The sequence below is a fragment of the Eumetopias jubatus genome, unplaced genomic scaffold, assembly GCF_037043125.1.
Source record: "Eumetopias jubatus isolate StellerSeaLion01/CBP00866 unplaced genomic scaffold, mEumJub1_p1.0 scaffold_15, whole genome shotgun sequence".
NCBI lineage: Eukaryota > Metazoa > Chordata > Mammalia > Carnivora > Otariidae > Eumetopias > Eumetopias jubatus.
In genome coordinates this window covers 17946882-17960066 of record NW_028274821.1, presented here as the reverse complement: position 1 = coordinate 17960066, position 13185 = coordinate 17946882, and the positions used below count along the sequence as shown (strand labels likewise).

Here is a 13185-nt window from a genome sequence, read left to right as displayed (position 1 = left end):
ATGGAAACCATCAACAAGATGAAAAAGCAACCAACCTACTGAATGGGAGAGAATATCTGCAAATCATATATCTCATAAGAGGTTAATATGCAAAACATATAAAGAACTCCTACAACTCAATATCAGAAAAATAATCTGATTAAAACATGGGTAGGGAATATGAAGAGACATTTTTCCAAAGATGACATATATGTGGCCAAGAGGCATGTGAAAAGGTGGTCAACATTACCAATTAGGGAAATGCAAATCAAACCTCAATATCACCTTACACCTATTAGAACAGCTATTACCAAAAAGACAAGAAATAGCAAGTGTTAGTGGAGATATGGAACAAAGGGAACCCTTGTGCACTCGCAGTGGGAATGTGAATCAGTGCAGCTGTGATGGAAACCGCCATGGAGGTTTTTCAAAACATTAACAACAGAACCACCATGTGATTCAGCTATTCCACTTCTGGGTATTTATCTGAAGAAAACAAAAGCATTGACTTGTAAAAGTTTATGTATTCCCATGTTCAAAGCAGCATTATTCACAATAGCCAAGATATGGAAACAACCTATGTGTCCATTGATGGATAAATAATAAAAATGTACTTTTTTTTTTTTTAACCAGTGGTAATAATACAGTAGAGCAATATTCAGCCATAGAAAGGAAGGAAACACTGCCATTTGTGAAAATATTGCTGGGTCTTGAAGGCCTTTGTGAATTGAAAAGTCAAAGACAAAAACTATATGATCTCACTTATATGTTGAATTTAAAAAAAATAATGAAGTAAAAACAAAACAAAACAAAAAAAAACCCTGAGCTCGTAAATCCAGAGAACAAATTGGTGGTTGCAGAGGTGGGGAGTTAAGCACTGGGAGAGGTGGGTAAAAAGGGTCAGAGAGTACAGATTTCCAGTTATAAAATAAATAATTGCTAGGTATGTAATGTAAAGCCCGGTGACTATAGTTAATAAAATAGTATATTATATATTTAAAAGTTGCCAAAAAAGTAGATCTTAAAATTTCTCATGACAAGAAAACATTTTTCACTATGTGAGTTGATGCAAGTTAGACTTACTATGATCATTTTGCAATATGTACTATTATCAAATTATTAGGTTGTATGCCTGAAACCAGTATAATGTTACATATCAAATATATCTTAATTAAAAAAATACAAAATCCATTCAGAATCCAAATGCTGTTTTTGTTGTTGTTGTTGTTATTGTTAGAGAGAGCAAGTGCGTGAGCAGGGGTGGGTGGGGAGAGGGAGAGAGAGAGAATCTTAAGCAGGCTCCACACTCAGTGTAGAGCCCAAAGTGGGACTTGATCTCACGACCCTGACATCATGACCTGAGCTGAAATCAAGAGCCAGATGCTTAAGTGACTGAGCCACCCAGGTGCCCCAAAGGCTGTGTTCTTAAACTGTTATATGAAATTGTCCTCCTGTTTACTTCCAGGAGGTTAGAAACTGGAAGTTATGTGGTTTGCCCTCTGCCAGCATTTCTTTGGACTTAACTCGTTAACAATTATGCTTTCCACAATTCGGGTGCTATTCAGTCTCGGAATTCCAAGTGTTATTAATGGCAAGAAATGAATGCCTACCTGAAATTCATGACCTGGTTGCCTTTACATAGCAATGCAAAAGAGAACACATTTTTCTTGTGGCAGCTCTCAGGTATTCAAATGGAGCATATAATGCAAGGGCACTATAGGAAATCCAATCCATCACTCACCCTAAAACCTGGCTCATTTAACTTAAGATCAATCTGGATCTAAAATTTACCCTTGTACAATATTTGGAAGAATGCTGACTCATAATTGATTATTTCCATTTGTGTCATTTCTGAAGTGTCTCAAAAGCCCACTGGGGACATACTTGTTGGGTAATTCATCCCATTATGTTTCACTTATTATGTAATCTTATTTCCTTAGAATCTGCCACAATTTACATCAAATACTGCCATATTTAGGCCATCATGTTTCCCTTATCATAATGTTTTCCTTTTGCTAAATTACTTAGAAGATTTTGCAGTTGATGATGCAATTTTCTGTTAAGAAATCACTGTAAATACAGAATGAGAAAAATCTATTGTACATGTTGGTACATAAATGCAACCTGCCCAAGAATTAAAACCCAAGATAGGTCTAATGTGTAACAAAACAAAGACAACAATAAAAAAAAAAAAATTCCTTCAAAAAATCCTTACTATGGACTTCTGATTCAAGATGGTGATGTAGGAAGACCCTGAACTCACCTCCTCCACAGACATACCCAATCTATACCTACTTATAGAGCAATTCCTCCTGAAGTAGAACTAAGTGCTGAATGAATAGGCTCTGCACAAGAAAAGACAGACCATGTAGAGAATGGCAAGAAAGATGGAGACACAGTCATGAAGGGACTTTCCCCTCCCCCAACACTGTGAACTGCTGCAGTTTAAAAGGCAGCTAGAACACAAAAGATCCAGCCCTAGAACCCCACCAAATGGCAGGGGTAGCTGCTGGAAATATCTCCAGGTTGGAGGGGCTGGTGAGTGCCACAGTTTGCATTCCCCCTCCACCTTGATAGCACAGACAGGAGCAGGGTCTGGAGCCAACACTGTCCTGCTGCCTCAGTGAGCTCTGGGCCCTTAGCCCACACTTTTAAATGTTTAAAAGAGGAACTGGCATATAAAGGTTCCAGCTGGAACTCAGCCAAATGGTGGAGAGCTGCTGGAACTCTCTCTGGCTCAGAGGGGCTGGCGAGTGCTATGGTTTGCATTCCTCTTCCACCTTGATAGTGTAGACAGGAGCATGGTCTGGGTGACCTCATCAGTTACTACGTCCATGAGCCATACATCACCAGCCCACATCAGCCCCAGCTGTCCCACCGAGGCAGTCCCAGCATGGGGCACACTGGGACACCCGGGTCAGTGCGCACTACAGCTCTAGCCATCTCACCAAGGTGACACATGTGCAAAGTACCCAGGAACACTCTAGGCCCACAAGTTGGCTCACAACTTGCCAGGACCTCCCTGATGCAGAGTGCCCCAGGATCTCCTGGCCTGAGCCTTCTTAACTCCAGATGGAGCTTGCATCTACTTCAGCTTTAACTGTCCGCCCAAGGTGCCCTCAGAACAAAGAGCCCCAGGGCCCCCTGGCTTGTAGCCATTTCAGCTTCTCTGCTCAAAGAGTGCTATGACCCCCCCGGCTTACACATACTTTGGTTTCAGCTGCTCTGTCAGGGCACCCTCAATGTGGAGAGAACTGGGACTGCCCCAGCCTATGTACATTTCAGTATTAGCTATCTAGCCAGGATACCCTCTGCATAGACAGTGCTGTGATCCCCTGGCTTGCACCCACTTCAGCTTCAGCTGTCAGACTATGGTGCCCTCTACACAGACTGCCTCAGGACCACCGTGACACAGCTCGGGCTAGCCCACCAGGGTGGTCCCAGCATGGAGTGACCTGGGACCCCCAGCCAGCCAGCTACAGTCACCAGGCACATACAGTCTACATGGTGGATGACCATACACAAGATCAGTCCTTCTAGTTTAGGATAAGTAGCTGTTCTGTCTAATTCTTAGAAACAAATGCAGAAAGCCAAGCAAAATGAGTAGACACATGAAAAGAATGAAAGAACAGACAAACCTCAGAAAAATAACTAAGTGAAATGTAAATAAGCAATATGCCTGATAAACAGTTGAAAATAATGGTCATAAAGATGATCAGTGGACTAAAGAGAATAGTGGAAGGGCTCAGAACTTCAACAGAGAGATAGAAAATGTATAGAAAAACCAATCATGGTTGAAGAACACTAACTGAAATTAAAAATACACTATAAGGAATCAACAGTAAATTAGAGGATACAGAAAAATGGATCAGTGATCTGGAAGACAGGGTAATGGAAAGCATCTGAGCTGAACAGCAAAAAGAAAGCAAAAAATTTAGAGTGAGGATAGGCTAAGGGATCTCTAGGGTAACATAAAGTGAACAAGCATTCATATTATAGGGGTCCTAGAGGGAAAAGAGAGAGCGAGAAAGGGGCAGCAAACTCATTTGAAGAAATAATAGCTGAAAACTTCCCTAGCCTTGGGAAGGACACAGATATACAGGTTTAAGAAGCAGAGAGAGTTCAAAACAAGATGAAATCAATGAGATTCACACTAAGACAGATTACCAAAATGGCAAAGATTAAAGATAAAGAGAGAATATTAAAAGCAGCAAGAGAGAAACAATTAGTTATGCACAAGGCAAACCCCATAAAGCTTTCAGCTGATTTTTCAGCAGAAATTTTGCAGGCCAGAATGGAGTGGCATGGTATATGTGAAGTGCTAAAAACAACAACAACAAAACACAAACAAAAATACTCCACCTGGCAAGATTATCATTGAAATAGAATTGAAAGTGAGATTAAGAGTTTCCCAAACAAAAGTTAAAGGAGTTCATAACCATTAAACCAGCCTTACAAGAAATGTTAAAAGGGACGTTTTTAGTTGAAAAGGTCATAATTAGAAGAAAATTATGAAAAGAAAAAATTTCATGAGTAGAAACATACAGCAAAATTAGTAGAACAATCACTGATGGAGCCAGTATAGAGGTTAAAAGACAGAAGCAGTAAAGTCAATTATATGTAAAAAAATTAGTTAAGGGGAATCATAAAATAGATGTAAAATATGACAACATATACATAAAATGTGGAGGGGTAGTAAAAATGAAGTTCTTTTTTTTGTTTTTTAAAGATTTTATTTATTTATTTGACAGAGAGACACAGCGAGAGAGGGAACACAAGCAGGGGGAGTGGGAGAGGGAGAAGCAGGCTTCCCACTGAGCAGGGAGCCTGATGCGGGGCTCGATTCCAGGACCCTGGGATCATGACCTGAGCCGAAGGCAGACGCTTAACCGACTGAGCCACCCAGATGCCCCCAAAATGAAGTTCTTTTAGAATGTGTTCAAACTTAAGTTATTGTCAACTTAATATAGATTCTTATATATTGATGAACCCCATGGTAAACACCAACTAAAAACCTTTAACAGATACAAAAAAAATAAAGAGGAAGTCAAGCATAACACTATAAAGAGTCATCAATCACAAGAAAAGAGAGCAAGAGAAAAGAAAGGAACAAGAACTACAAAAACAACCAGAAAGCAATCAACAAAATGGCAGTGAATACATACCTATTAATAGATTACTTTAAATGTAAATGGTCTAAATGCTCCAATCAAAAGACAGAGGGTAGTGGAATGAATAAAAAACCAAGACCCATCTATATGCTGCTCACAAGAGACTCACTTCAGACCTAACTACAGACTGAAAGTGAAGGGATATAAAAAGATATTCCATGCAAATGAGAGCAGGAAAAAAAATAAAAACAGCCAAGGTAGCAATATTTATATCAAATAAAATAGACTTTAACACAAAGACTATAACAAGAGACAAAGGAGGACAAGAAGATAGAATACTTGTAAATATCTATGCACAACATTGGAGCAACAAAATTCACAAAGCAAAATGACATAAAGGGAGAAATTGACGGTAATACAATAATAGTAGGGGACTTCAACACCGGACTTACACCAATGGAGAGATCAAACAGAAAATCAATAAGGATGAACCATGAGAGACGATGGACTCTGAAAAACTAACTGAGGGTTTTAGAGGGGAGGGAGGTGGGAGGATGGGTTAGCCTGGTGATGGGTATTAGAGGGCACGTTCTGCATGGAGCACTGGGTGTTATACGCAAATAATGAATCATGGAACACTACATCAAAAACTAATGATGTAATGTATGGTGATTAACATAATTAAAAAAAAAAGAAAATAAGGAAACAGTGGCCTTGAATAACACATTAGACCAAATGGACTTAGAGATATACAGAATAGTCTGTCCAAAACCAACAGAATATACATTCTTTTCAAGTGTACATGGAACATTCTCCAGGATGGATCACATGTTTTCTGATCACAACAGTATGAAACTAGAAACCAATTGCTAGAAGAAAAGTGGAAAAAAAACACAAACATGTGGATGCTAAACAACATGCTACTAATCAACCAACTGGTTACTAAAAAAAATACACCAAGACAAATGTAAATGAAAACACAATGGTCCCATATCTTTTGGAAACAAAAGAGCAGTTCTAAGAGGGAATTTTACAGCAATATAGGCCTACCTCAACAAACAAGAAACATTTCAAATACACAATCTAACCTTACACCAAAAGGAAATATAAAAAGAAGAAAAACAAAGCCCAAAGTTAATAGAAGGAAGGAAATAATAAAGATCATGGTATAAATAAATGAAACAGAGACTAAATAAACAATAAAAAGATCTAGATGAAACCGAGAGATGGTTCCTTGAAAAGATAAACAAAATTGATAAACCTTTAGCCAGACTAATCAAGAAAAACGAAGAGAGGACCCAAATAAATAAAATCAGAAATGAAAGAGAAATAACAACTGACATCACAGATATACAAAGAATTATAGAAGACTACTATGAAAAAGTATATGCCAACAAACTGGAGAACCTAGATGAGATGGATAAATTCCTAGAAGCATACAATCTTTCAGAATGGAGTCAGGAAGAAATAGAAAATCTGAACAGACTAATTACTTGTGAGGAATCAGCAATTAAAAAAAAAAATCTCCCAACAACAAAAGTCCAGGACCAGCTGGAATCACAGGTGAATTCCAGCAAACATTTAAACAAGAGTTAATACCTATTTTCTTCAAACTATTCCAAAAAATAGAAGAGGAAGGAAAGCTTCTAAATACATTCTATGAGATTAGTGTTACCCTGATACCAAAACCAAAGGCACTACAAAAACAGAAAACTAGAGGCCAAAATCCCTGATGAACACAGATGCAAAAATCCTCAACAAAATATTAGCAAACCAAATTCAACGATACATTAAAAGGACATTCACAGTGGCATTTATTCTGGGGATACAATGGTGGTTTAGTATCTGCAAATCAATCAATGTGCTATACCACATTAATAAAGTGAAGGATAAGAATCATATGATTGTCTCAGTAGAAGCAGAACAAGCATTTGACAAAATTCAACATCCATTCATAATAAAAACCCTCAACAAAGTGGAGTTAGAAGGACATACCTCAACATAATGAAGGCCATATATGACAAACCCCTAGCTAATGTCATACTAAATGATGAAACATAGAGCTTTTCCTTTAAGATCAGAAACAAGACAAAGATGCCCACTCTTGCCACTTTTTTTTTTTTTTATTTATTCGAGAGAGAGAGAGAATGAAAGATAGAGAGCACGAGAGGGAAGAGGGTCAGAGGGAGAAGCAGACACCCTGCTGAGCAGGGAGCCCCATGTGGGACTCGATCCCGGGACTCCAGGATCATGACCTGAGCCGAAGGCAGTCGCTTAACCAACTGAGCCACCCAGGCGCCCCCACTCTTGCCACTTTTAGTCAACACATGGTACTGGATGTTTTAGCTGTAGCAAACAGACAAGAGAAAGAAATAAAAGACATACAAATTGGTAAGGAAGAAGTGAAAGTGTCACTATTTGCAGATGACATGACATTATATATACAAAACCCTAGAGATCCCATCAAAACTCTAGAATAAATGAATTCAGTAATGTTGCAAGATACACAATTAATATTTGGAAATCTGTTGCCTTTCTATACATTAATAATGAAGTAGCAGAAAGAGAAATTAAGAAAACAATCCCATTTACAATTGCACCACAAAGAATAAAACACCTAGGGATAAACTTAACCAAGGAGGTGAAAGATTTAGAGTCTAAAAACTATAAAACACTGATGAAAGAAATTGAAGATGACCAAACCAATGGCAAAATAGTCCACGCTCATAGAAGAATTAATATTGCTAAAATGTCCATACAAATAATACTAAAATTTGTGCGAAACTACTGAAGACCCTGAATAGCCAAAGAAATCTTGAGAAAGAAGAACAAAGCTGGAGGCATCACAATCCCAGGCTTCCAGATATACTACAAAACTGGAGTAATCACAACACTATGGTACTGGCACAAAAACAGACACATAGATCAATGGAATAGAATAGAAGGCCCAGAAATAAACCCACATTTATATAGTCAATTAATCCATAACAAAGAATTCAAGAATATTTAATGGGGAAAAGACAGTCTCTTCAATAAATGGTGTTGGGAAAAACTGGACAGCTGCAGGCTGAAGAATTAAACTGGGAGGCTTTCTTACCCCAGACACAAAAATAAACCCCAAATAGATGAAAGACTTAATGTGAGCCCTGAAACCATAAATCTCCTAAAAGAAAACATGGCCAGTAATTTCTTAAACATTGCCCTTAGCAACATACTTATGGATATGCCTCTTTAGGAAAAAGAAACAACAGCAGAAATATACTATTGGGATGACACCAAACTAAAAAGCTTTTGCACAGTAAAGGAAACTATCAACAAAACAAAAAGGCAACCTCATGAATATAAGATATTTGCAAATGAAATATCTGATAAGGGGTTAATATGTATAAAGTACTTAGATAGCCTGACACAAAAAACCCAAACAATCTGATAAGAAATGGGCAGAGAAGCTGGATAAACACTTTTCCAAAGACACAGATATGGCCAACAGACACACTGAAAGATGCTCAACATCACTAATCATCAGGGAAATGCAAATCAAACCTACAGTGAGATATCACCGCACACCAATCTGATGGGCTAAAATAAAAAAGACAAGATACAACAAGTGTTGTTGAGGATGCAGAGAAAAAGGAAGCCTCATGCACTCTTGGTGGGAATGCAAACTGGGGCAGCCACTCTGGAAAACAGGATGGAGCTTCCTCAGAAAATTAAAAATAGAAATACCCTACAATTCAGTAATTTCACTACTGGATATTTACCCCCAAAAACAAAAACACTGATTCAAAACGATAGATGGAGGGGCACCAGGGTAGCATAGTCGGTTGAGCATCCGACTCTTAATTTCAGCTCAGGTCATGATCTAGGGGTCCTGGGATTGAGCCCCGTCTTGGGCTCTGTGTTCAATGTGAAGTCGGCTGGAGCTTCTCTCTCTCCTCCTGACCCTCCCCACACTAGTGTGCTCTCTCTAATAAATAAACCTTTAAAAAAAGATAGATGCACCCCTATGTTTATTGCAGCATTATTTACAATAGCCAAGACGTAGAAGCAACCAAAGTGTCCACTGATTGATGAATGGATAAAGAAGATTTGGTGTGTGTGTGTGTGCGCGTGTGTGTGCATGCGCGCGTGTGTGCGTGCGCGCGCGCGCACACACACACACACACATTGGAGTATTAGCCATAAAAAGGAATGAAATCTTGCCATTTGTGACAACATGGATGAATCCAGAAGGATTATGCTAAGTGAGATAAGTGAAAACAGAGAAACACAAATACCGTACTATTTCACTCATAAATACATAGAACAAACTGGTGGTTGCCTGAGAGGAAAGGGATGGGAGGATGAGAAACATCAATGCAGGAGCGTGGGAGGTTCAGGCTTACAGCTTTGGAACGAACAAGTCACAGAGATGAAAGGGACAGCACAGGGAATGGAATCAATGGTAACGTAAGAGTGTTGTGTGGTGCCCATGGTGGCCACACTTGTGTGAGCACAACGTAACACAGACTTGTCTAATCACCATGTCGTACACCCGAAACTAATGTAACGTGCGTCAACTACACTTCAATTAAAAAATCCTTAATATGTGTTTTAGTAATAAACAAATGGGAAGAAACAATAAAGAAATAGGAGCTCAGTTTGGAATCAGGAATCTTTATACTTGGGAATGATTCTACCATTTAATCGGGCTAGAAAATTCTACATCTCCAACTGAATTTCTATTAGCTTGCTAAAGAAATCCCTCATTAATTAGAGAAACTGTCCATAGGGCTGTACACCACAGAAACAATGACAGAAACACCCACGTGCACACACATAGAAGTAGAAGTCCCTTTTCAATGTTGTGACTAATCCTAAACTGGAAGTTTGGTTAAAGGAAGGACATCCAAAGACTGTGAATCTATCAAAGCCTCCTGACCCCAGGCCAGTAATAGCATCAGGGTATCTCTCTTCTGGCAGAAAAGAACATCTGTAAAATCACTAGAAGTGACTGGAATTACATGTGAACATTTAAATAGCATAAGGAGAAGCCAATGCTGTGAAAGAGACAACTCTAGATTATCTGAGCTACTGCTGAGAGCCTCGAACACAGATGATCATCGCCAACTCTGGAGGGACTCTGAACTCCTGGAGAGCAGAGAGCTTTACATTCATGGCCCCTGACCCTTGCACATAAATACCAGGCCTACTAGGAGTGTGCCCCAAGGGGCAGTTTCCTCTTGTGGGGAGGAGCATTTTGTCACCGACATTCTTTAGAGTTGCATGGTGACAATAAAGAGGAGAGTCACTTTTAGTCAGTTTTATAACTGTTTTATATTCTCAACAGACAGTGTACCCCCATGTCTGTGCCATAGGCTGCACCCCCCGCCCCCACCCCTTGCTACACAACCGCCACATTTGGACAGTGATTATTTCCCTGGGATCTCTTGAGACAGAAGAGCCCTTAACTGTCACCTGCCGATGGATCCACTGGGGTCGGGCGGCAGAGCCATGTCACCATGCCACCATTGACCCTGCGTGCCATGACCCAGTATACCTCTATCACATGAGCATTGAGCATGGCCTGGAAAGAGGAAGGGAGGGGAGAGGAATGTCCTGAGGACTAAGTAGATTAGGGACCACTGAAAGCGTCTAGAAATCAGGGTCTAGTTTATTTTAATGTTTTCAATCAATCCTGCCTTGTTGACAAACGTTTGATTTCTCGATCACACTTTGGCAGCCATTGTATTCATGATGCATGCTGGAGGTGAGCTGGACCTGGATACTCTTTAACAAATCTTTTATCCTGATTCTTTGTGACCTTGCCACCATGCTGGTTTTAACCTCCCTGAGCGTGGGTCTGCTGTGGCAACACAGAGGAAACACATCACAGAATTAGGGAGAAGAGATCGCCAAATGCGTGGCCAAAAACAGATCTCTAAGAATGAGTACCTTTCCCTGACTGGTGGGCAAAAGTATGGCAAATGCATGCTTCATTCCTGTGTTCTGCTGTGCGCCTCCTTTGCCCTGTGCAACCCACGGTTACCTGAGTAATACACACCCTTACAGTGAATTACAGAATGTCTAGGTTAATTTATTCTGCACTCAGCAGAGGGCTAGAAATGGATATCCATCAGTCCGAACATGCCCTCAGGCCTGGATCTTCTGCAGGTGGACTGCAGAGAGAGAGCACTGAGAAGCACAGATTTGTTAGATGGTTGCAGATGTGTCCATGGCTGGGTGGGAGCTGGGGTGCTTGTCAAACAGATCACCAGCCACTGAGCCAAGTACTACGTAGGGCTCCATTGTGGACAACACAGGGTGCTGTGAAAACCTGTTCAGTCTCCAGCCCCAAGCTACATTTGTACTTTCCCTTACTTTGAGTTACAAACAAGCTTCATGTATCAGCATGAGGATGGAGACAGACCATGTGCTCCTGTTAACATCGTAATTTCCACATTTTACTTATGTAGAAAGCATTCCTTTTCCTTAGCTCTTAGGCTCACATGGGGCAGCATACCATCATTCACTTTCTTTACTGGTAACCAGTTTAGCTGGCACAGGTCAAGCTCAATGTCTTGTGTGCACTGAAAATTAATTTTAGAATAAATTCAGAGGAACAGATAACTAAGGAAACTGTCTCTTCTCATGACCGTGCAATTTAGCCTACTGCAGGTAGATGAGGCTGGCTTGCTTCCGGGGGGGAAAGCTGGTTAGAGATGTGGATCTTATATTCTGAAACATCAATCAATAGCTGCCACATTTTATCCTGTACTCATATCAAAACATTTATTCTTTAATTCTTCAATTATTATTACTCAAATGGTAATGTTGAGAACTGGAATACATACTCAAACTACAGGATCACATGAAAAAGGATGATGTTGATATGTAAATGTAAAAACACTTCCAGGCCAAAATACGTTCCATTATTTGTTTCTGCAGAGTAAACCAAATGATAGAAAAGGGAATTCTTACCTGGAGTCTTGAAGTTCCTCAGCTGGGAAGGGGTATCGTAAACTTCAAGGATCCAGTCACCGGTGGCTCGCTCTCCCCAGCAATGAATGGTCATGAACTCCCAGTTTTTAAATCCTTCCATAGAATGATCAAAGAGCCTGTGAGAGAATCAGAAAGCATTGTTTTGTATGTTATTTAGAATCCAGTGAAGCTCAAGTTGAGACCGTGATCAGTCATCTTTTTGTATCCATCAGCAGGTTCAGCTCAATCCTGGAGGCTGTCTTCCTCCTGGAGGTTGACAATTAGTAGACCCAAACGCATGTCTTTGTTCTACCACAGGCAAATAGGCACTGGGATGGCCTTGTAATAGCAAATCTGGAAGGGGTAAACATTTGGGTATCTGAAAACCAGGCTATGACTCTACGCACAAGAGTGATAGTACCAAGTATTAAAGATGTGGAGCAACTGAAACTCTCTTAAGCTGCTAATGGGAATGCAAAATGGTACCACTGCTCTGAAAACAGTTTGGTAGTTCTTACCATGTAACTCCACAATCCCCCTCCCAGACATTTACCCGAGAAGTGAAAACATATGTTCACACAAAGACCTCCACATGAACGTTCACAGCAGCTTTATTCGTAATCCTTGAAAACTGTTAACAACTCAAATGTCCCTCAACAAGTGAATGGGTAATCAAGTTCTGGTATATTCATACGACAAAATACTACCCAGTAATAAAAACTGTTGAACTACTAATAAATGCAATAACATGAATTAGTTTCAAAAGCATTTAAGCTAAATGAAAAAATGTCAGACACAAAAGATTACGTGCTGTAGGACTCAATTTATACGACATTCTAGAAAAGGAATATAAACAGAAATAGATCAGTGGATGCCAGGGGCTGGGAGGGAAGAGGGGGCATGGTAGAAGTTCTGGGGGTGATAGAATTGTTTTATATCTTGAAAATAACAGTGTATGGTTATACAACAATATTTGTCAAAACTCATTAAGTTACTCACATTAAAAAGTGAATTGTATTGTGTGTAAATTATGCCTCAGTAAAAAGACCCTGCCACTCATCTTAACCAGTCCAGGGAGTCACGCCTGGAAGTCCAGCCTACATTCTACTCTTCTAGCTCTTCTAATGGTTTTCTA

The 13185-nt window shown here is 39.8% G+C and overlaps 1 protein-coding gene across 4 annotated transcripts in view; it reads right to left on the bottom strand.

Moving 5' to 3' along the window:
• The window catches only part of PCSK5 (proprotein convertase subtilisin/kexin type 5), a 455891-nt gene that overhangs the window by 180088 nt on the left and 262618 nt on the right, over nucleotides 1-13185 (bottom strand). For all 4 annotated transcript variants that reach the window (XM_088019243.1, XM_028094318.2, XM_028094319.2 and 1 more), the window contains exon 13: nucleotides 12051-12187. In XM_088019243.1, coding sequence (XP_087875369.1) covers nucleotides 12051-12187 — 137 coding nt within the window. The remainder of the gene's footprint in view (nucleotides 1-12050; nucleotides 12188-13185) is intronic.